This window comes from Lepisosteus oculatus, chromosome 3 (assembly GCF_040954835.1).
Source record: "Lepisosteus oculatus isolate fLepOcu1 chromosome 3, fLepOcu1.hap2, whole genome shotgun sequence".
Lineage (NCBI taxonomy): Eukaryota > Metazoa > Chordata > Actinopteri > Semionotiformes > Lepisosteidae > Lepisosteus > Lepisosteus oculatus.
In genome coordinates, this window is record NC_090698.1 from 2,804,168 (window position 1) to 2,825,494 (window position 21,327).

A 21,327-nucleotide genomic window follows, 5' to 3' on the forward strand; every position below is an offset into this window, starting at 1 on the left:
TGTCACCGCGAGCCTGGTATTCCAGAGAAGGGGCTTTGTTGCACTTGACCAGCCAGTACCCTGGGATCCTTATTGCTGTGAACGTTCAGTGAGTTTGATCAGTTCAGGGAGTTAGGACTAGCGGTGTTTGAAGTCACCCCTAATGTGAGGCTACAGCTGATGATAGCAGGCTGAGGTGGAGCCCTGAATTGTGCACCGTAATCTAGCTAGTGCTTTGTATAAACTCGGTGTTACTTCCTTTGGTTTCAGTACTACACTCTTAACGAAATACCCCAGCATTGTGTGGCTACATCAGTGGGGTCTACAGCAGACTGTGCAGCTCGTGAGCTAGGTGTCTTGATCACGAAGCCTGTTCATGTCTCCTTTCCAGTATTTTACTACACCTCCTCTTTCGGGGTAGTCTGCTAACTGCATGAGTTTCCTAAGTGTGCCAGAGTCACCATCACAGACGTCTGCCAGAAAGAGCTGTCGTCCTGATCTCTGATGGTACTGCAGCAATCGGATCAATTCCTAGATCAGGAATCCACCTTTCATGAAAGATTTCACTGGGCGCCTTCGCCTTCTGCAAGACTATTGTTGAACCTGTTATATTGGAAGTTCTGGTTTTACAGTATGTGTCCCAGCTGTTGGTGACACGGCAAGGAAAAGGCAGATCCTGTTGACTGTCCCCAGAGGTGAATACCATACAGAAACTCTTTCGGTTTCACTGTAATGAATCTCTCCTGTACTTCTTGTGTAGCCGAGTATCAGGCTGATCTTTTTGTGCACAGGTCAGCTGTTCCCAGTTTTCCAATTGCTGGGTAAAACTCTGGTTTAATGTTTCGTGCCTCCTACACGATGCTCGCTGATCATTTATAAATACGATTTTGTGTTTCTTTGGGTCCTGGTGGAAAATATCATCTGGTCCCGGTGATGTATGGATTTGAAGATCTGTAATTTCCCATTAGGCCAAATTTACCCCTGGCCCTTACCAGTCATGGCCTCCTAATAATCCCCATCTCTGAACTGGCTTCATCACTCTCCTCCCCACTGAGAGCTGGTGTGTGGGGAGAGTACTGCTGCATCATCCAGGTGGGGCTGCACACTGGTGGTGGTGGAGGGGATCCCCATGACCTGTAAAGCACTTTGAGTGGAGTGTCCAGAAAAGTGCTTTATAAGTGTAAGCAATAGTTTCTTTGTCAGCGTTAGGCAGTTCTAAAATAAGTTTTTTCTTGCTAGGAATTTTAGGATCTTTCTGTTGGGATAGTGACACAGCTTGAACCGTTTAGCACTCGTGCGGAGCTCTGCGCCGCGGTGTCCTCTGTCTGGATTTGAGAGAAGTGTTGGAACACTTGAATTTCCGCTGTCCTCTGCTGCTTCCATGTCTGAATTTCCTCATTCTGCCCCCCCCCCCCCATATTGTGTCAGATTTCTGCCCCCAGGCCTCTCTCGCTGCAAAAGGTGGAGCGTTTGACTGCACACGATGGGGGGGGGGGTTGGGCTTCATGCTGATCCCCTCTTTACAGGGCTTCAGAGGGAGCAGTGCTGTGTGGGACACCCCTAGGGGGCGCTAGGCAGGGCTGTGTGCCCCGGGGCAGCAGTGGCTGTGTGAGCAGGGAGTTTGGAGCGGAGCTCCGTCAGGGCTGCGTTCGTAAGTTCCTCGTTATGTTGCTCAACCGGTTTGTCGGCAAACAGTGACCAGGTCCTTCTTCTCTTTTGTAATCGGCTCACAGTGCAGGGGGGCCTGTTTGAACAACGTGCCTTTGTGAGGGAAAGCTCCGAGTTCCCACGTTCGCTGCAGGACAGCCTGGCTGGGGGGCGCCCTGGAGGCTGACACACCACCTCCCTGGCTTTCACAGCTCCTCCGCAGGAGATACTCTGGTCTGTCTGCCCCGACGACTAATGAACGTGACACACAGGCCCTCCGGCAGCAGCACCAGCAGCACGGCAGTGCAGGGCATCAGTGAAAGACCACAAGGACAGGAGACCGCTGATAGTAATACTTCATTACACTTGTACAGCTCTGTTCTGGACACTCCACTCAAAGCGCTTTACAGGTCATGGGGATCCCCTCCACCCCCACCAGTGTGCAGCCCCACCTGGATGAGGCGCCAGTACGCTCCCCACACACCAGCTCTCAGTGGGGAGGAGAGCAGAGTGATGAAGCCAGTTCAGAGAGGGGGGTTATTAGGAGGCCAGGGGGAGATTTGGCCAGGACACCGGGGTTACACCCCTACTCTTTTCGAGAAACGCCCTGAGATTTTGAATGACCACAGAGAGTCAGGACCTCGGTTTTGACTCTCATCCGAAGGACGGCGCCTGTTTACAGTATAGTGTCCCCGTCACTATAATGGGGCATGAGGATCCACACAGACTGCAGGGTGAGCGCCCCCTACTGATCCCACCAACACCTCTTCCAGCAGCGATCTTAGTTTTTCCCAGGAGGTCTCCCATCCAGGTGCTGGCCAGGCTCACACTGCTGAGCTCCAGTGGGCTGCTGGCTGTGAGTGGGGTGATAGGGCTGTATGCGATGGCCCTTCAGGCAGCCCCGAGCCTCGTCCCTTCCCACATCAGAGTCCTGCTGCGCGCCTCTGTCAGCCTTGGCACTCCCTTCCCCCTGGCCAGGACACTTCCACTCCTGTCCTCCACTCCATTTGCCAGGGTGGGGTCGATGAGCTTCCGCCAACCGCCCGGACAGGAGGGGCCGATCGGTCTGTTCTCCGGGACCCGTGAGCGTGCGGGGGCGCGCCCCCTGGGGATCGCCCGGCGGGTTTGGCGGCGCGATCCCGCTGTTGCTGTTGGCGGAGAGTAGCCGCCTGCGGGAGCGGCGTGTTTTTCTTGCGGCTTTGTTCCCTGCTGCTGATCCGGCTCGTCTGAGGACAAAGGGCCGCGGTCTCTCTCGTGGGGCTGCGCCACGTCGCCCTGGGCGGCCGGAGGCAGGTGGAACGCAGTCTCTGCCGGGCGTGTCTGTTTGCAGCCCTGTTTGTACGTGGGCAGCCAGGTCGGCTTCACTGGGAGAGAGAGCTGAGGGGGGCAGCTCGGCCCCGGGCAGATTCTGTTGAGTAGACTACCAAGGGCTCACCCAGAGCCTGCGCCAGCTGCTCTCCGTGTCACGCTGGGGTCTGCGGTGGGCGCCCCGGGGGGTCTTGATGAAGGCGGTAGGCTTCCCTCTACCGCTGAGTTGGGCCGGCGACTGTGTGTCGGGACGGAGCCGTGTGTGTGTGCGCGCCGGTGTGTGCACACTGTGACAGGGTGCTGGGAAGTCCACCAACAGTTCTCTGCACAGGAGTAGGCTTCGAACCTGGGGCAACAGGGTTAACAGTTCCGAAAGGTAGAATTGATCAAGTTTATCTCATTCATGTTTTTTTTTCCACAAACAGCCCCGAGAGAAACCCAGCTGAGGGAGAGGGTTTTTATTGCGGTGGGAGGGGGTTACTCAGTTAAGACGGAGAGCTGTGGCAGGGTGGGGGGGGGCGTGTCTCGTCACAACAGCAGGTTTCTTCCAGGCTGCCTTGGGCATCTCGCTGGCATCAGGAGGAGAGAGTCCGTAGGTGTGTCTGCTAATTCAGCTTCATTTGCATGATTAACCCTCCTGCACTGTTTGTCTCAGTAATTAAAGAGCTGCTCCAGCAGGGGGGGGGGCTATGAGGTCACCTTTGCCACCACGGTGTAACTGTGTCGTATTGAGTAAGTTAGAGTGTACGAGCGTACAAAACTGGCCACATGCTAAAAACCCTTGTTTTCATTCCCAAGAAAATCCCTGTCGTTTCCCCCAAATTCCCCTCCTTTCCCTCCAGGGCATGCTTTCATAATTCGGTCACGCCTGCAAGCCGGCGATTTCTCACTGACGGCCTTCCCGCTGGCTGAGCTTCCCGGGAATCGGCGGATCTCGGGGTGGGGGGGCAGGTTCCGCGCGAGACGAGCGGGGTGGGAGAGGAGGAGAGAACCAGTTGTTCACGTGTCCCTTGTGTGCCTTTCTCAGGGCGCGGAGAAGACGCTGTGGGTCCAGGGCGCAGGCAGAGGAAGGACACGGCTCTCTGCTGCTGCAGACCAGAAGGGTAAGATTCCAGGGCTTGTTCTGTGCTGCGTTCCCCTCTATTGTGGGTGGCCAACAGGTGTGCTGTGGGCCACCTGGTCTGTGTCCCAAATTACTCCGAAAGAGAAAAATGAGCAGAGAGTCTGTGACTCTGGTCGTCTTTCCCAGAGGAACCCCGATTGTGTCTAAAGGCGTAGGTCATCTGATACTTTTTTGCTTTGTTCTGTTGAAATCAAGTACCTGTTGTAAAGCTGCTGGGCCTGTGCTCTTTCTGAGGCTCAGTTCTGTTTGGGATCTGTGACAGTGGTGGTGCTGTTAAGTGTTAATAACTTGTATTTATGTCTTATCTGAACAGTGGAGGGGTTCTTGACTTGCAGGTGGAGAAGCAAGAAATGACTGAGCCATTTAAACTCCAGGGGGATCCCGAATTAAACGTAGCAGTCCTCAGCTTGAGCTTGAGCCAGGGCCCCAGGGTTTGGCGAGATCACTGTCTGAAGCATCACCCTGGCTTATTCTGCAGCTTCAACCTCAGAGTGATGCATTATACCTCTGCGCCCCCCCCGCGTCACAGTCAGGGGGCATCGTCTGGGCACACTGGTATTAACAAAGCAGACACGATGGTAGCAGAACGGTGTTTTCTCGCCCAGATGCGTCAGCTTCAATGCTTGTGCCTGGCAGTGGATGTCTGTTTTAGGTGCTGCTGTCTCCTCACAGTTGGGGGTGAGTGCCGTTGCGGTGCATTGGGAGAGCAGCTCTGAGCCTCTGCTCCTGTTGAGAGTAGAGCTGTTTGCCCCGATCTGTCATTCAGCCTGTTCCCGTGATCCTTCCTGTCCGTGCCGTCACGGTGCGGACTGGGCCACGATGCTGCTCTCGCGTGCTCGTCTGTGCAGGAGCGTGCTGGGGCCACCGGGCGGCAGGGTGGAGCCCGCGCACCTTAAACACCAGACACACGAGTCCGCAGATCTGCAGCTGCGCCCAGTGCCGAGGGAGACATGCGTGCAGCTGCAGTCTGGGTTTTATAACTCGCCGGGGAGGCTGTGGAGCCAGAGCCAGGCCTGGGGAGGCCGAAAGCTGTTTTCGAAGCGCAGCGAAAGAGGCTGTAATGTGAAATGGATTCTAAACAAAAGCGACGCTTTCTCACTTTTTAGGTGAAAAGAGAAGCTTTCACAGTGAATCCACGCCAATATGTTGGCCTACGTGAGAGATAGATAGCTGTTGATTTAAGATGCGGTAGCAGAGGCAGTTTTAAATTTGTTAAAGTGCGTGGGTGTGCCGATTTCAGACCCTGCGGAGATGAGGGTCTGGTAGACGAGGCTGATCCAGAGAGACACGGTGGCTCGGCTCTTTCCTGCGTTGCTGGGCGGTTGTGTGATTGTGTCTGCGCTGTCAGCTCCTGGCCGTCAGCTCGGAGTGCACTTGCTTCTGGCTGTCGACTGGAACTCTGTGCCAGCGCTGTGCCTCATTGCTCCCGCGGGCACGCTGTGGCTGTACTCCGGCTCTGAGGACTTGACAAACATTAACGGGGTGATGCTCGTGTCCGAGTCTAGGTCGGTTCAAGACAAAGGGCAGCGTGCCCTTCCCGAATATCCCAGAGTTGGCACGCGGCAGACAGGTTACAGTTACACAAGACACATGAGTTGTACACATGACCTCCCTGCTTCTCTCTAGCTTGTTAGCAACTTTTTGAAAGCCTTCACATCTCATCAGATCTTCCCCATCCTGCTGATGGCTGACTGAGCACCCTGTGGCAACAGCCTGTGCCCCCTCCCGTGTTCAGGGCTAAGCTGGTATAGCCTGGCTGTCTGTAGGAGCTGGTGCCCTCCAGCATTATTTCGCCTGATGACAGAGGCATCAGTTAAAAAAAACAAAAAATAATGCGTGAGCAGCCTTGCTGTCAGACAGCACTTGTTCTCAATTTTAAGCCTCTTTTGTGATGCTTATAAAAAATATGTTTTGGAATAATGGTTGAAATAATGAAATGTCACAGCCCTGCCTTACATAAACAAGCAGCCTGGACTTCATTTCAGCCGTGATAATCTGGCACAAAATGGAGCAGGCACAAACACCTACTGTGCTCTGACAGACTGGGGGCAGGTTTGCTTTCCAGTTTTGCCCTGCTCCTCGGTAGAGCTGCAAAACAAGCAGAGACACACTTCCCAGCCTGCTGTCTCTTCAGGTGACACATTTCCTCATATTGCGTGCACAGTGTGGATATGTGAGGGTAGCCCTGGAAAACATTTTTTATGCTTTAAATCTTATTAGGTCCCCAGTAGCAAACAAAATGCTTGTGATCAATAGTGTAAACCACAGCAGCCAGGTAGCCTGGAGGATGGGGCAATCTGATCCTGACCACAGATGCTCTGTTAATTTGGGTGTCTGTGCTGGACACAACACAGATACGCTCATGGGAGCATTAAGGTGTCAAAGTGCGTAAAGGGTAAGAGAAAGTACCATCGGTCAGCATTTTTTTTCCTTTGGCACAGAAGTATAGACTACACTGTACTGCAGTGTGCTGCGCAGTGAAAGACTGCACTGTACTGCTGTGTGCTGCGCAGTGATAGACTGCACTGTACTGCTGTGTGCTGCGCAGTGATAGACTGCACTGTACTGCTGTGTGCTGCGCAGTGATAGACTGCACTGTACTGCTGTGTGCTGCGCAGTGATAGACTGCACTGTACTGCTGTGTGCTGCGCAGTGATAGACTGCACTGTACTGCTGTGTGCTGCGCAGTGATAGACTGCACTGTACTGCTGTGTGCTGCGCAGTGATAGACTGCACTGTACTGCTGTGTGCTGCGCAGTGATAGACTGCACTGTACTGCTGTGTGCTGCGCAGTGATAGACTGCACTGTACTGCTGTGTGCTGCGCAGTGATAGACTGCACTGTACTGCTGTGTGCTGCGCAGTGATAGACTGCACTGTACTGCTGTGTGCTGCGCAGTGATAGACTGCACTGTACTGCAGTGTGCTGCGCAGTGATAGACTGTACTGTACTGCTGTGTGCTGCGCAGTGATAGACTGTACTGCTGTGTGCTGCGCAGTGATAGACTGCACTGTACTGCTGTGTGCTGCGCAGTGATAGACTACACTGTACTGCTGTGTGCTGCGCAGTGATAGACTGTACTGCTGTGTGCTGCGCAGTGATAGACTGCACTGTACTGCTGTGTGCTGCGCAGTGATAGACTGCACTGTACTGCTGTGTGCTGCGCAGTGATAGACTGCACTGTACTGCTGTGTGCTGCGCAGTGATAGACTGCACTGTACTGCTGTGTGCTGCGCAGTGATAGACTGCACTGTACTGCTGTGTGCTGCGCAGTGATAGACTGCACTGTACTGCTGTGTGCTGCGCAGTGATAGACTGCACTGTACTGCTGTGTGCTGCGCAGTGATAGACTCCACTGTACTGCTGTGTGCTGCGCAGTGATAGACTCCACTGTACTGCTGTGTGCTGCGCAGTGATAGACTGCACTGCTGTGTGCTGCGCAGTGATAGACTGCACTGTACTGCTGTGTGCTGCACAGTGATAGACTGCACTGCTGTGTGCTGCGCGGTGAAAGGCCTGTCTCTGCCCTGACGGTCTGCCCGTTGGGTGTCTCAGATCTGGGAACTGAGTGCCAGCTGTCTGCTAGGCTCTGTGTGTTTTTGTCAGGATCCCAACAGTTTCCTTGCCTCCATTTGATTCTTTTATTTTTTCCACCACCATTGAAGCTGAAACTGAACATGTCAGGACATTCCTCCCAGTGCTCCAAGAGCCTACTGACAATTTTGTGCTTGTCCTGCTCTGCCTGCCCTGTCTGCCCTGTCTGCTTGCCCTGTTTGTCTGTCTGCTTGTCCTGTCTGCCCTGCCTGCTCTCTCTCGGGGCTGCCCTGGAAGTTTCTTAAAAAAACAGCCCCTGAACCACTGGGAATAGCGAGAAGGGGATTAAGGAGAGAAAACAGCAGAGCAGGGGGAAATGAGGACAAGAGGCAGAGGGGCGGAAAAGCCGCAGTTGCACAGAGGCGAGTCTCGCAGGAAAGGGGGATCTGCAGTTGCAGTCAGAGAGGGGTTTTCGCCCTACACCCCCGGGGTGCGAGGGAGAGAGGCTGGGGGTTTGTGCTAGACGCTGGGTGAGGCTGGCTGAGGCCCCTGCTGTCTCGCTGTCTGCATGCCTCCTCCTGCCTGAGCTCAGTCAGAGTCGGGGGACGCCGGGCGGCTCGGAAGGGTGAGCCCACGGCCGACAGCAGGAGTGTGTGTGGGGTTCATCTCACTGGGCCCCTGTGCCGCTCTCTCGTTCCCAGCAGGAGGGCAGACGGAGACGCCAAGACTGCGCGGCGGAGGAGGAGAGAGGGGCCCGCCACGAGCATGCTGGCGGGGTGCAGTAGGAAGAGGCTCTGAGCACAGCGCCACCCCGCACCCTCCAGCTCGTCTTCCAGCTGCCAGAACCGGACAGAGATGCGCGCCCCGTTCCTGGCACCGGCCCGGCCCCCGCGCGGACTATGACCAGCTACCGAGCGTCTCACCATGAGCTCGCCATGGACGCGGGGGGTCCCGGGTGCTGCTCCCCGCCCGGCGCCCCCCCCGCCGCCCCGTTCCGGCTCGCCAACGGCACGGCGGCCCCCCACGACCCCCCCCGCCTCTCGGGCCCCCCGCCGGCGGTGCCCAAGATGGGCGTCCGGGCCCGCATCGCCGACTGGCCCCCCCGCAGGGACCCCTCGCGGGAGTCCCTCCTGTCGCGGGATTGCGCCCCGGAGAACGGGCCGGCGTGCCGGGGCCCAGGCGCCCGGGCGGTGCTGGCCAGGCTGCCCCGGCGGCGATCCAAGGACGTGGAGTTCCACGACGGGGTGCCCCGCTCGCCCGCCGGCCGCGGCTTCGCCCCCCTGCGCTACCGCAGCAGCAGCGAGGTCACGCTGAGCGAGCACGACGGCGAGCCGCCGGAGGCCCGCCTGCAGGGCGGCGCGCTCTTCCGCGAGTACGGCAGCACCTCCTCCATCGACGTGCAGGGCGTCCCCGACAAGAGCTTCTTCGACATGCTCAACGAGTTCCGCCAGGAGCTGCCCGACCAGCGCAGCGCCGCGCCCGAGCAGCTGGGGGACCTCCTGCGGGCGGACGGCAAGCCCCAGCCCCCCGGCGCCCCGCTGGGCCTCTCTGCGCGGGCGCGCAAGAAGAGCGGGGGCCACGACTCCTCCTCCTCCTCCATCTTCCGCAAGCTGAGGAGCAGCAGCCGGGGCGAGGTGGACGGCCCGGGCAGCAGGGGGCCGGGGCCGGAGCCCGAGGAGGGCCGGCCCCCCGAGCCCGGCAAGCCCTGGCTGTGCCCGCGGAGCTTCGCCCACTACGACGTGCAGAGCCTGCTGTTCGACCTGCACGAGGCCGCCGCCAACCGCGCCTCGGTGGCGCAGCGCCGGAACACGGCCACGGGCGCCTCCGCCGCCTCCGCCGTGCCCCTGGCGGCCTCCCGGGCGGCGGCGCTGGGCGGGCTGGAGCCGGGCTTCGCCAGCACGGAGGAGCTGAGCTGCAAGGAGAACCTGGAGCCCGACCCGGGCGACAGCACCAGCAACCAGCTGCTGCTCAGCTGCCCGCACTTCCGCAACGAGGTGGGGGGCGAGGGCGAGCGCAGCGTCAGCTTCCAGAAGTCCGCGGGCGCCGCCGCGGGGGAGGGCGGGGCCGCCGCGGGCTTCCTCGAGCCCGCCCCCCACCCGCGCTGCACCAACGCCAGCGTCTCGGTGCTGGAGGTGCCCGCCGAGCAGCAGACCACCCGCCTGGAGCGACTCCAGCACTACAGCATCGAGCACGTCGACATGGGCGCCCTCTACTACCAGAGCTGGTTCCACGGCAAAGGTGAGGCCAGTGTGGGCTCTGTTCCCCGCGGGTTGGAGCGCGCGGGCGAGGTGGCACTGCAGCTGGCATGTGAAGCCTGGGCTTCCTCGCCAGCAGTCTTCTCCCAGCCGATCGGGTGTCCTGCTCCAAAAGCACGGAGACTGGGCACGTGGGGTTGTGGAACCAGGAAGCAGCAGCCTGAGCCGACAGGGAGCTGGCGGGGCGAGGCCTGTCCGGGTGCCCGGGCGATAACCGGAGGGCAAAGTCCGGGCCCTGACCAGCTGCTGGTGTGGGCGGGCGCAGTGGCTCGCAGGGCGTCAGGCCTGGGCTCTCCTCTCAGCGCGGCCGGAAGAACTTCCCTCCCTTGTTTATCTCTGATGTCACAGCCGATAAGCGACAGTGGAAACATTGCACAGCGCAGGTCTGGGTGATACTCTGGCGCTGCCAGCGGGCTGAGTAACCCAGGGTGTCTGAGTTACAGATTAAGAGACAGTGTGATCAGCCACGCCTGCTGCAGTACAGTACGCTGATAGATGAGCTAATTCATAGTGTTTGTGAGATGCACTACCTGACAACAGCACGTAGTTTGGAAACGTTCTGTTCCTTTTTTCTGGGACTGTGTGATCCTCACCATGGCCTACTCCCTCCCTGTCCCTCCCTAGAGCACTCAAACTACTTTGGGACGGACGAGAAGCTGGGGCCCGTGGCGGTGAGCATCCGCAGGGAGAAGCTGGAGGATACCAAAGATTTGAAGGACCAGTACCAGTATCGCATCATCTTCCGGACCAGTGAGGTAACCTGGCAACCGTCTCTGCATACCGCCGCCCCCTTTTCCCCGAGCCGGCGAATCGGAGGAGGAGAAGGTTTGCTGACTGAGCGCAGCAGGTTTGGCAGGGTTGCACCCCGAAGAGGTGAGGAGGCTGAAAGCCTTCACTGCGCGCGGCGAGGAGACGAAGGCAGCAGGAGTTTGAAGGGGGGGGTGCGTGTTGTTGGAGCTGGGGACTCCCGGGGCCAGCTCTCTAGCCCTGTCCTGTCTCGGCGGGACAGCCGTCCCCGAAACGAAGAGATTTCTGCAGCAGTCGCAGTGCAAAGGCCAGACACGAGCAGTAGTCAGCCACCTGTTCGCAAGGGTTGGGAGGTCTTTGCGGTGGCTCTGTTTTATGCTTGGTGTTGTGCCTCTAGCTGTGATGTTTCACACGGCAGAGGGCTCTGTCCCACGGCTTGATTTTCCGGTTCTTCATCCTCCTGATCTTCGCACTGTAGCTCTCCTACCGTCATGAGGATGAGCCCGATCCAGCCTGGTGAGCTGACGCGCTGGAGAGCTCACCTGGAGTGGTGTCCCCCTTCTCCTGTTTTGTTCAGCTGGTGACCCTGCGAGGCTCCATCCTGGAAGACACCATCCCCTCCACCACCAAGCACGGCACGGTGCGCGGGCTGCCCCTCAAGGACGTGCTGGAGTACGTGGTGCCCGAGCTCAACGCCCACTGCCTGCGGCTGGCGCTCAGCACCGCCAAGGTCACCGAGCAGCTCATCAAGCTGGACGAGCAGGGGGTGAGTGCCCGCCGGGCCCCTGTGCCCGCAGCGGCGGGTCAGAATCTACACAGGAAACTCCAGATGAGGCGGCCAGTGGGTCAAACTTGCGCGGTGTGGTCACTGACCTCTGGAGTCTCGTCTGAATGAGTTTTGAAATGAGGATTGGTGCCTTGTTGCAGACACCCGCCACTCTTAATGCATTGAAGCGGAACGGTGAGGGGTGCCGTCTTTGTGTTCAATCAGTGGAATTGATCCTCGCTTCTGACTTTGTTGTGGTTGCAGCTGAGCAAGAAGCACAAGGTGGGCATCTTGCTGTGCCGGGCGGCCCAGAGCACCGAGGAGGAGATGTACAACAACGAGGAGGCCAGCCCGGCCTTCCAGACCTTCCTCTCGCTGCTGGGGGACCGCGTCTGCCTCAAGGGCTTCAGCAAGTACGCAGCCCAGCTGGACACAAAGAGTAAGGGAGCTCCTGGCCCTGCTCCTGCCTCTGCCACTACCCCCGCCCCTGGCTCTCTTCCTCTCAGCCCGGAGTCCTGCCGGACTGCTGCCCACTCTCGCTGTCTGCCCTGCGGTCAGGTCCAGCATGCAGCCCCGCCGCATTAAAACAATGACCCTCCTTCCCAAAAAACAGTGCAATGGAGCTGTCCGATCCCCCAGCAGCACTCCCACAGCTTGCTTGGTTGTTGTTACGAGCCTTCTTTGTGCCCGCCTTTGACGGGCCTTGTGTAACGCACCAGGCCAGGCCGAGCGAGTGTGTTAGTGTCTGCTCCGTTTTGTGCTTGGTGTTGTGTCAATGCGGCTGGACCAGATGCTCCTGACCCCCTTACACCCTGCCTTCTCCCTTGCTGCTTGAGATCTAATAGCGTGTGTGCATCGTATGCCATATGTTGTAATGCAGTATCAATGGAAATAATTGAAAGTGATATATACTGTAGGCCTGTGCAACATAACACCTCAGACGAGCAGAGTTCACACCCTCATTCTGAGAAAATGTTATCCACTAATTCATGAACTTTTTGTAATAGTTTGTGAGGCTGCAGTTGTCTGCTGTCTGCTGTGGATGGAGGAGGTGAATCAGGATGCAGGGTGTGGAGACTGTCCGCTGTGCAGTGGTGACCTGTGTGTGTGCTCTCTCTGCAGCGGACTCCACCGGCACCCACTCCCTCTACACCTGCTACCAGGACTACGAGGTCATGTTCCACGTGTCCACGATGCTCCCCTACATGCCCAACAACCCGCAGCAGGTGAGGCCCCAGGACGGCTCTGTAACGCCGGTTTGAGTGGGGCTTAAGGAAGAAGTAATAAGTAGGATAAGTAAGAGTAAGAATAGTAATAAGTAAGAATAAGTCATCCTTACCACCAGCAGTGTGCAGCCCCAGCTGGATGATGCAACGCCAGCCAGAGTGCGCCAGTACACTGCCCACACACCAGCTCTCTGTTTGATTTCCCAACACTCGGTGGCGGCCCACTTCTGTAGTAACGAGTGTCCCCCCCCCCCCCCTCGCAGCTGCTGCGCAAGAGGCACATCGGAAACGACATCGTGACCATCGTCTTCCAGGAGCCGGGGGCGCTGCCCTTCACGCCCCAGAACATCCGCTCCCACTTCCAGCACGTCTTCATCATCGTGCGCGTGCACAACCCCGGCACCGAGAGCGTCTGCTACAGGTAGGCGGGGCGCGGGGGTCACTGTGGGCGGGCAGGGTGGGGCGCGGGGGGTCACTGTGGGCGGTCAGGGTGGGGCGCGTAGGGGTCACTGTGGGCGGTCAGGGTGGGGCGCGAAGGGGTCACTGTGGGTGGGGTGCGAAGTAGTCACTGCGGGCGGGCAGGGTGGGGCGCGGGGGTTACTGTGGGTGGGCAGGGCGGGGCGTGGGGGTCACTGTGGGTGGGCAGGGAGCAGGGGTCACCGTGGGCGGGCAGGGTGGGGAGCGAGGGGGTCACTGTGGGCGGGCAGGGCGGGGCGTGAGGGGGGCCGGGGTCCCTCCTGCGCCGGTCCAGGTGGCTGACGGCTCCCGTTGTCTCCGCAGCGTGGCGGTGACGCGGATGAAGGACGTGCCCCCCTTCGGGCCCCCCATCCCGTGCGGGGTGACCTTCCGCAACTCGGAGGCCTTCCGGGACTTCCTGCTGGCCAAGGTGATCAACGCAGAGAACGCGGCGCACAAGTCGGACAAGTTCCACACCATGGCCACCCGCACGCGCCAGGAGTACCTGAAGGACCTGGCGGAGAACTGCGTCACCGGCACGCCCCTGGACTCGGCCGGCAAGTTCAACCTCATGTCGCTGGCCTCCAAGAAGCGGGAGAGGGCGCGGGCGCGGGAGGGGGCGGAGCTGGGCAGCGCGGGGGCCGTGGGCTGGCGGGTGGCCGCGCAGGACTTCGGCCGGGCGGGCGAGATCGACTGCGTGCTGGCCGTCTCCAACGAGTTCGTGGTGCTGGTGGACCGCGCCACCAAGGAGGTGGTCTTCAACTGCTTCTGCGCCGACGTCATCGGCTGGACGCCCGACCGGCTGGCCCTCAAGATCTTCTACGGGCGCGGGGACCACGTCTCCGTCCGGGTGCCCGAGGACCGCGCCCAGGACATCCGCGAGGTGGTGCAGAGGCTCAAGGTGAGGAGCAGCCCGCCGGACCCCCGGTCCCCCGCCGGCAGGGGCTCCCAGCCCCTGGATCGGTTCCTCTCTCTCGCTCCGCCGCGCGGCGCTGCCCGTTTCTCAGCCCTGACCCCGCCCCCCCCCAGGTGCTGACCGTGGGCTGCGAGACGGTGGACATGACCCTGCGCCGGAACGGCCTGGGCCAGCTGGGCTTCCACGTCAAGTTCGACGGCACGGTGGCCGAGGTGGAGGAGTACGGCTTCGCCTGGCAGGCCGGGCTGCGGCAGGGCAGCCGGCTGGTGGAGATCTGCAAGGTCGCCGTGGTGACGCTGTCCCACGACCAGATGATCGACCTCCTGCGCACCTCGGTGACGGTCAAGGTGGTCATCATCCCTCCCTACGACGAGGGCGGCCCCCGCAGGTTTGTCTGCGTTGCCTGTACAGGCTCGATCGTGCAGCATCACTTCATGGGCGCGTTTTCCTAAAATCCGCTCCAGCGGTTTCAGGGGCACCCCTGCGCTCTGACTGGCTCTCCTTTCGGCGCTGTGGTCTTTTTCCAAGCGGACTTCTGTGTCCGTATTTGCCGGTCTCCAGCTAGAAGAACGGCCAGGGTTTTTCCGAGTAGGAAGTCCAGCTTCAGTGGGAGGCGTCCCGTTTCAAGAAGATCCGAAAGAACAAGAGGAGGCTGCTAGGCTCCTCTGGCCTGGTTGGAGGTTTAGCGTCTGAGTGAATCTAGAAGGTTGTCCAGCAGTTTCTCAAAAGAGCCCTGAGTTTGGGCCTCCACCAAGGCAAGTTGTTTGGGCCTCCACCAAGGCAAGTTGGCCTGTGTCCAGACACCCACCTCTCTTTGTGTAAAGAAGCATTTCCTTTTCTTCTTCCTGAAGGGATTCTCTTTTCAGTTTCGGTTGTGACTCTGTGCCCTTGTTTCACTTCTCGGGTTGAACTAGTCCTGTGGTCTGCCTCTTCTAGCGTGGCTGGGCTGTGATGAGGGCTAACAGCAGGTGACAGCGTGTGAACGATCCATCAGTGTGACTGGCTGTTCAGCAGGACTGTGCTGGGGAGATGTTGTGGGCTGGTGCAGGCAGCGGTCTGTCTTGTGCATTGCCTGGGAATCCTCCTGTTGTGGCCAGCCAGTGTCTTCCGTGGACGTGTGGCCCACAGAGTGATCTTCAGCAGTGGGGAACTTGGGCAGACTCCTGGTTCGCCTGCTGCGATACCCCTGCCATTGCTGAACGATCCCAAGTTTGTGACTGTGCGTGCCCGATGTTTGGCGTGAAGGGTGCGATCCTGCAGCTTGAGAGGTTCTGATGGCAGCGCAGTGCGAGCCGGGTCTCGTCAACCCGTCGGGTCCAGAGAATCTGTGGACCTGTCCCAGTCAGTCCCCAGGACATCAGCACGTTACTGGGGAGAGCTGAGCCGCTCCCCCGTCAGACACGTCTCCGCAGAGCTTGGAGGGGCTGAGGCCAGACCCAAGGCTGCAGGATCTGTCTGCTCCCACCTGCTCCAGGTGCAGCCGTGAGCTGAAACCGCTGAGACACTGTGTCTCCACTGCCGAGGGGCTCCTGGTGAATGGGCGGAGGGGGGGGCTGGGAGCATGTCTCAGAGGGCTGTAGGTAATAACGAGCAGACATGAGCCGACTCATTCACGCACACACCCACTAGTACACACACACACTCTCCCACTCATTCTCTCACACGCTCACTATCACACTCATCATCTAACACACTCTTCCACGCACACACACTCGCACTCATTCTCTCACACGCTCACTCTCACACTCATCATCTAACACACTCTTCCACGCACACACACTCGCACTCATTCTCTCACACACTCACTCTCACACTCATCATCTAACACACTCTTCCACGCACACACACTCGCACTCATTCTCTCACACACTCTCACACTCATCATCTTACACACTCTTCCACGCACACACGCTCGCACTCATTCTCTCACACACTCACTCTCACACTCATCATCTAACACACTCTTCCACGCACTCACACTCGCACTCATTCTCTCACACACTCACTCTCACACTCATCATCTAACACACTCTTCCACGCACACACTCTCGCACTCATTCTCTCACACACTCACTCTCACACTCATCATCTAACACACTCTTCCACGCACACACACTCGCACTCATTCTCTCACACACTCACTCTCACACTCATCATCTAACACACTCTTCCACGCACACACACTCGCACTCATTCTCTCACACACTCACTCTCACACTCATCATCTAACACACTCTTCCACGCACACACACTCGCACTCATTCTCTCACACACTCACTCTCACACTCATCATCTAACACACTCTTCCACGCACACACACTCGCACTCATTCTCTCACACACTCACTCTCACACTCATCATCTAACACACTCTTCCACGCACACACACTCGCACTCATTCTCTCAAGCACTCATCATCTCACACCTGATCCACTCATCATCTTACACACTCTCTCGCACTTTTTCTCACACACACACACACAGGCTCCCAGCACGAGCGTGTGATTGCAGGCTGAGCAGTTGGGAAGTGGTTTTTAATTAGACACTTAGCCTGTTTTTTTTTTTCTTTTTTTCCGCGATGCAAAAGTGTGCCAGAGCAGATTGCCGGAGATGGGGCTGGGAGGAGAAGAGAAGCCATGAAGAAGAGATTAATGAGACGCTCCTGCTTTCCGCGAGCTCGCTGTGTGTGAGACGGGGGCGGGAGGGCGCTGGCGGGGGGGGGGTGACGGACCCCCGGCCGCTGTGCTCTGTGCCTCCCCGCGCTATCCTCGCCGGAGACATGTCTGAACTCTTCCGAGGTGTGGGCTCCGTGGGTGGGTTGTCAGATCTCCCCCTCTCTCTCTCTCTCTCCAGCTGGAAGAGGAGGAGGAGGAGGAGGGAGTGCGCCTGGCTGCTTAGCACAGAAAGCTGCGTCTCCTTCTGACGTTTGCCGGCAGAGGAATGGGGGAAGAGCAGGAGCACTCCTGCCTGAGCGGTGTTTCTGCGTCCCCAGATCTCGGTGCAGCCTGCGCGGGGCTGGAGCGTTGCGCGCTGGATCGGTTTGCGGCGTGGGGGGGCGGGGGGGAGCCTGCGTGACCGTGCCCAGCTGCTATAAAAGCCGCGCACTGTGCCGGAGGGCGGGCAGCGCCTCTCTCCTCTTCGTCAGCGGCAGGTTTGTGTCTCCTCTCGCCCGCTGTCTGTGCGTGATGTTCTCCGCGGTGCGCTGCCGCGGGGTGGGAGGAGAGCAGCCTTCGAATCTCTGAACTCGGGATTCGGGCCGGCTTGTTTTCCTGGCGTTGGCTGGTTTTAACCCTTTGGGCTCGGCAGGCGAGCGCCGGAGCTGGCTGGTCTCCGGGCCGCAGGGTTTGGGATGCGCTTGCAGGAGGGACCGAGGTTCGGCTGGTCTCGGGGTTCCGGTGACACCCCACTGCAGACTGTGGCGAACACAGCCGGGGGTCAGGGCCGGTAGAGAGGGCGGAGAGGGATGGTGCAGTTGCCGGGGTGACGGGTGTGCCCGTTTGCTCAGTATTGACAGTAACACAGTGGTGCCCTGCCGTCCCCGTGCTTGTTCAGCGGGAGGGGGTTCAGGCTGGAGGTTTACTGCTGTTTATTTTGAGGAGGAGGACAGGGAGGCAGCCCTCTCTCTGACGTTTCCCAGACTGTCTTCAGATTGGCAGGGAAGGCCGTCCAGCAGCCCGGTTGACGAGCCTGGCACAGTACCGCTTTAAGGCCAGGCCCCTGCTTTGGGCAGAACCGGGCAGTGCTGGCCACCTTTCGCTCCTCAATCCCGGCGGAGCCCCTCTCCGGCCCGACAGCCTGTCCTGGGCCACGGGACCATTTTTTCAGCCCGGCTCTTTTCATTCCAGATGGCCCGAAAGAGACCCGTGTCTCCACCTGACCGGGTTTCTTTCTGCCCGCAGCCCAGTAAAGTGGCAGACCTGTCCGTGAGGTATGGTGCTGCGCATAGCTGGAGATTTCGCCTATTTTGTGATGTCACCTGGATGTTTTACGAGTTACTGTGGACATTTTCCTGTTGTTGTGATTTGAAGTGCACCCATCAACGCCGATTCTTTCTAATTCCTGGAATGTGAAGATAGCCTTGCAGTTCCCCTTTGATAGACCCCAGCTTTGCTCCCACTTCCGGTCTCTGCGCCTTTTGCCTGACGAGGACTTTAAAACAAGTGGGAGCTGTTGCGCCTTCCCGACGGTCAGTTTTCTTTCACAGACGCGTCGCAAGAAATTGTTTCAGCCTGTCGCACTGTCTTTGGGTCCCAGTGGTTTGATGCTGAAAGGGGCCTGGTTTAACTGGGCGGGCACCGGGCTGCAGGGGGTGGAGGAGGTGGAAGCTGGCTGCTCTCCGTCTGTGCTGCAGAGCTGCTTGACTGGAGGCCGGAGAAGCCTGCTGCACTGTTAACACCGGCCGCAGGGAAGCTGCGCTGGGAAACAAGGACGCAAGAGGAAGTCGCGGTCGCAGTTTTGCTTTCCGAGCGGCCTCTTTGGACAGAGAGGCAGGGGTGTGTGGGATAGGCTAATTCACCGGGGCAGGATGGGATTGGGAGGGGTCGATGTCGGTGACCTCCTCTTGTCTTCGCCTTTTACCTCCCGGTTTCCACCAGCGCTGCTGTGAGGGTGAGTGAGGGAGACTGGGGACATGCGTGTGGGCTTCCCCCCTCGTTGGCGGGTTGCCTCTGATGTTGCTGCCGAGTCCCGGAGAGCAGAGCTCGATCCAGGCGGCCTCTGCCCCAGTCTAAACCCACCGGTTTAAGCATGTGTGTTTTTATTCAGACACAGCTCCCCCTGCAACAAACTGAGTGCAGTTGCCCTTAACTGTAATTTTTCAAGAGCAGAGATTTATATCCTTCGCTCCCATTGGGTTTTGTCAAATCGAACGCGCTCCCCCACAGTTCTTGATACTGCAGTCTTGACTGCCCTGCTTCTCCGCTGGCCCGTGGGAGCTGGGTGATATTTTAAGCCTTCAGAGAGCTGCCGTGCAGCGCTCTAGATTTCCTCGCGGCTGCTCCCCAGCGAAGGCGGGAGGCTGATCTGCAGCGACAGCACGGCTCGTTCCCGTCGTCCTTTGTCCCTAAAAAAAGCAAACCGCGCGCTGGCCTGCCTGACACGCATTGTTCTGCTCTCACGCAGGGCTTTGCGCCTTTCAAAGAGGGCTCCGTCAGCATCCCCTGCCTGGGTGTCTGAGCAAATCCAGCCCTGGGGCAGCAATAAAAGAGGCCTATCCAGGGCTAATCCCAGCGTGCTGGGCTATCTGATGCGGGTTTTGGCCTGAGGCGAGGCAGTCTGGGCGTGACAGTGTATGGCTGGTTACCAGGTGGGTCCCAGGTCACGTCCAGCTCCATCGGTTCGAGATCCAGTTGTCCTGTGAGGCGGTTGAAAGAAACACAGGACTCTGGGACGCTTTGCGTGAGAGGATTACCGTTTCCTGTGTTCCCCGCGAACAGAAGAGATGTTAAAAATGAAGGGGTGCTCTTTGCCCCTCCGACACCTTGAAAAATCTGCTTTACTTTCTTTGAGATGCAGAACGAGGCCATCTGCCGTTCGCTAGTGGCGGCAGCGCTGCGTTCTGACATCCGGATATCATTATTTAGCTCAATTAGGGCGTGAAATTGCTGTCTTAACTCTGCCACTCAGCTTTGTAGCTCCGCGGTTTGTTTTGGTGGATCAGAGTCTTGGAGTCGTCCTGCTGTGCTGTGTGTGTTTGGGGGGGGGGAGTGGGGCAGCAGGGAGGGCCGAGGCATGGTGGGCCAAGCTTGCCAGCCCCCAGATGTTTGTGTTTCCTTCCCTGCTCCTCCGAGAGACCCCTGAGGTCAAAACCGCTGTCTCTGGGAAAGAGAATAAGCTCTGAGAGTGCCAGGGAACAGACAGTGTTGGACGGATCGCCATCAGGAATGTGAGCGAGCGAGAGAGGCGAAGTGTGTACTTGGCCAGGGGTAAAACACAGGAGAGTTGTGGTTTCCACCCTGAATGGATTTCGTGCTAGATGAAGTCGAGAGAGACGCGATGACTCTTCCGTTCGGGAACGGGAGCTCTGCTTCTTCTGTGTGCGAAGCTCGGGCGGGTCCCGAGCTGCCCGCGTGCCGCCCTGTCCCGGGTCCGAGGGCTGACCTCTCCGTGTCCCTTGGCAGGGGCTGCACGGAGGAGTACGAAATGAAGACCATGGAGCAGAAACCGGAGCCGGAGCCCGTGCCCGCCGGCTACAGGGCGCCCTACAGGAGCCCCGCCTGGAGGTGGGACAGCCCCCCTACCCACAGCGCCCCCCAGGGCCAGCGGTGGGCGTCCCCGGGCCTCCAGCCCCTGTCCCGCTCCCAGAAGGTGGTGGTGCCAGTTCCCTACAGAGAGCCGCAGCACGTGCCCAGCAAGCGGTAGGGATCCTGTCCCGGGGGGTGGGCTTGTGATCTGCTCGCCTTTTCATTTGCTGCTGCAGGCGCAGAGCTGTTACACAGCGCAGGCCGAAAGGGACAGAAACAAGCCCCTTTTCGGGGGGATCGTTCTGTAATAGTTCTGCGCTCTGAGAGTATGGGACTGCAGGACTAAGTGTTTTGCCTTGAAGCCAGTGAAACGTTTCTGAAGGTTTGGAAAGCAAAGGCTAAGCCAGACGCTCCTCGGTAGACGGGGGCGCTGCTCTGAACACCCCTTCTCTCCCGCAGGCCGGTGAGCTTCCCGGAGAACCCCTACAGCATCTCTTCAGGAGGGGCTGAGCGGGCAGTGCCCTACCGCAACTCCTCCGGGAGCTTCTCCACCCCCGGCTCGGGCCTGGGGGTGCCCTTCAGCCGCTTCAAGCCCTCCCCCGACAGGTGGGCCCGCCAGCCTCTCCGGGGTTGGGACTGGGAGCGGGGTGGGGGGGGCGGTGTCCAGGGCAGCTTAAACTCACGCCGGCGGAGGCCAGACTCCCATTGCACAGCGCCGCCTGTTCCGTTCCGGGCTTCAGCGGCTGCCAGCTCCGGTTCAGACTGCACCGAGGAAGAAGCTGGTTCACTACTGGAATCCCCACAAACAAGAGCCAGCAGCTGGTAAAACCTGCACCGGCGCCTGACGGGGCGCTCTTTCCAGCCGCTGCTGCAGGTGTGGGGTGTTGGTCTCGTTTGACTGGATCGGCTCGCTCGTCTTCCTGGTCGAGGGAGACCAACAGGCAAGTCTGGGCGGCGGAGTTCTCCTCTGCGTGCTTCGCCAGCCCGGGAACGGAGGCCCGGAGATCTGTGCCTGGAAGCGGGTTCCAGTCTGGGCAGGGCGTGGCTGGGCACCGCCAGGGGTCTGCGGAGCCCCTCTCTCGCGGCGCGGTGTCGCTCGCTGGGCAGGGCTGAGCCGAGGCTGGGGTTAGCGGGTCGCGCCGACCGCCTGCCCCTGCTGCCCCGTGTGACTGTCCCTGTGTGTTTGTCG

The 21,327-nt window shown here is 59.1% G+C and overlaps 1 protein-coding gene across 7 annotated transcripts in view; it reads left to right on the forward strand.

The window, feature by feature from the left end:
- The window catches only part of sipa1l3 (signal-induced proliferation-associated 1 like 3), a 49,778-nt gene that overhangs the window by 18,691 nt on the left and 9,760 nt on the right, over nucleotides 1-21,327 (forward strand). For 5 of the 7 annotated variants that reach the window (XM_069187822.1, XM_069187820.1, XM_069187819.1 and 2 more), the window contains 11 exons: nucleotides 3,962-4,037; nucleotides 8,293-9,829; nucleotides 10,471-10,601; nucleotides 11,171-11,359; nucleotides 11,624-11,798; nucleotides 12,482-12,585; nucleotides 12,849-13,006; nucleotides 13,366-13,942; nucleotides 14,071-14,345; nucleotides 20,076-20,312; nucleotides 20,598-20,744. In XM_069187822.1, coding sequence (XP_069043923.1) covers nucleotides 8,491-9,829; nucleotides 10,471-10,601; nucleotides 11,171-11,359; nucleotides 11,624-11,798; nucleotides 12,482-12,585; nucleotides 12,849-13,006; nucleotides 13,366-13,942; nucleotides 14,071-14,345; nucleotides 20,076-20,312; nucleotides 20,598-20,744 — 3,332 coding nt within the window. In that variant the 5' untranslated portion in view covers nucleotides 3,962-4,037; nucleotides 8,293-8,490. Of the gene's footprint in view, nucleotides 1-2,145; nucleotides 3,531-3,961; nucleotides 4,038-8,292; nucleotides 9,830-10,470; nucleotides 10,602-11,170; nucleotides 11,360-11,623; nucleotides 11,799-12,481; nucleotides 12,586-12,848; nucleotides 13,007-13,365; nucleotides 13,943-14,070; nucleotides 14,346-20,075; nucleotides 20,313-20,597; nucleotides 20,745-21,327 lie in introns of those variants that run through there. The other 2 variants (XM_069187824.1, XM_069187826.1) reach the window with 2 other exon arrangements.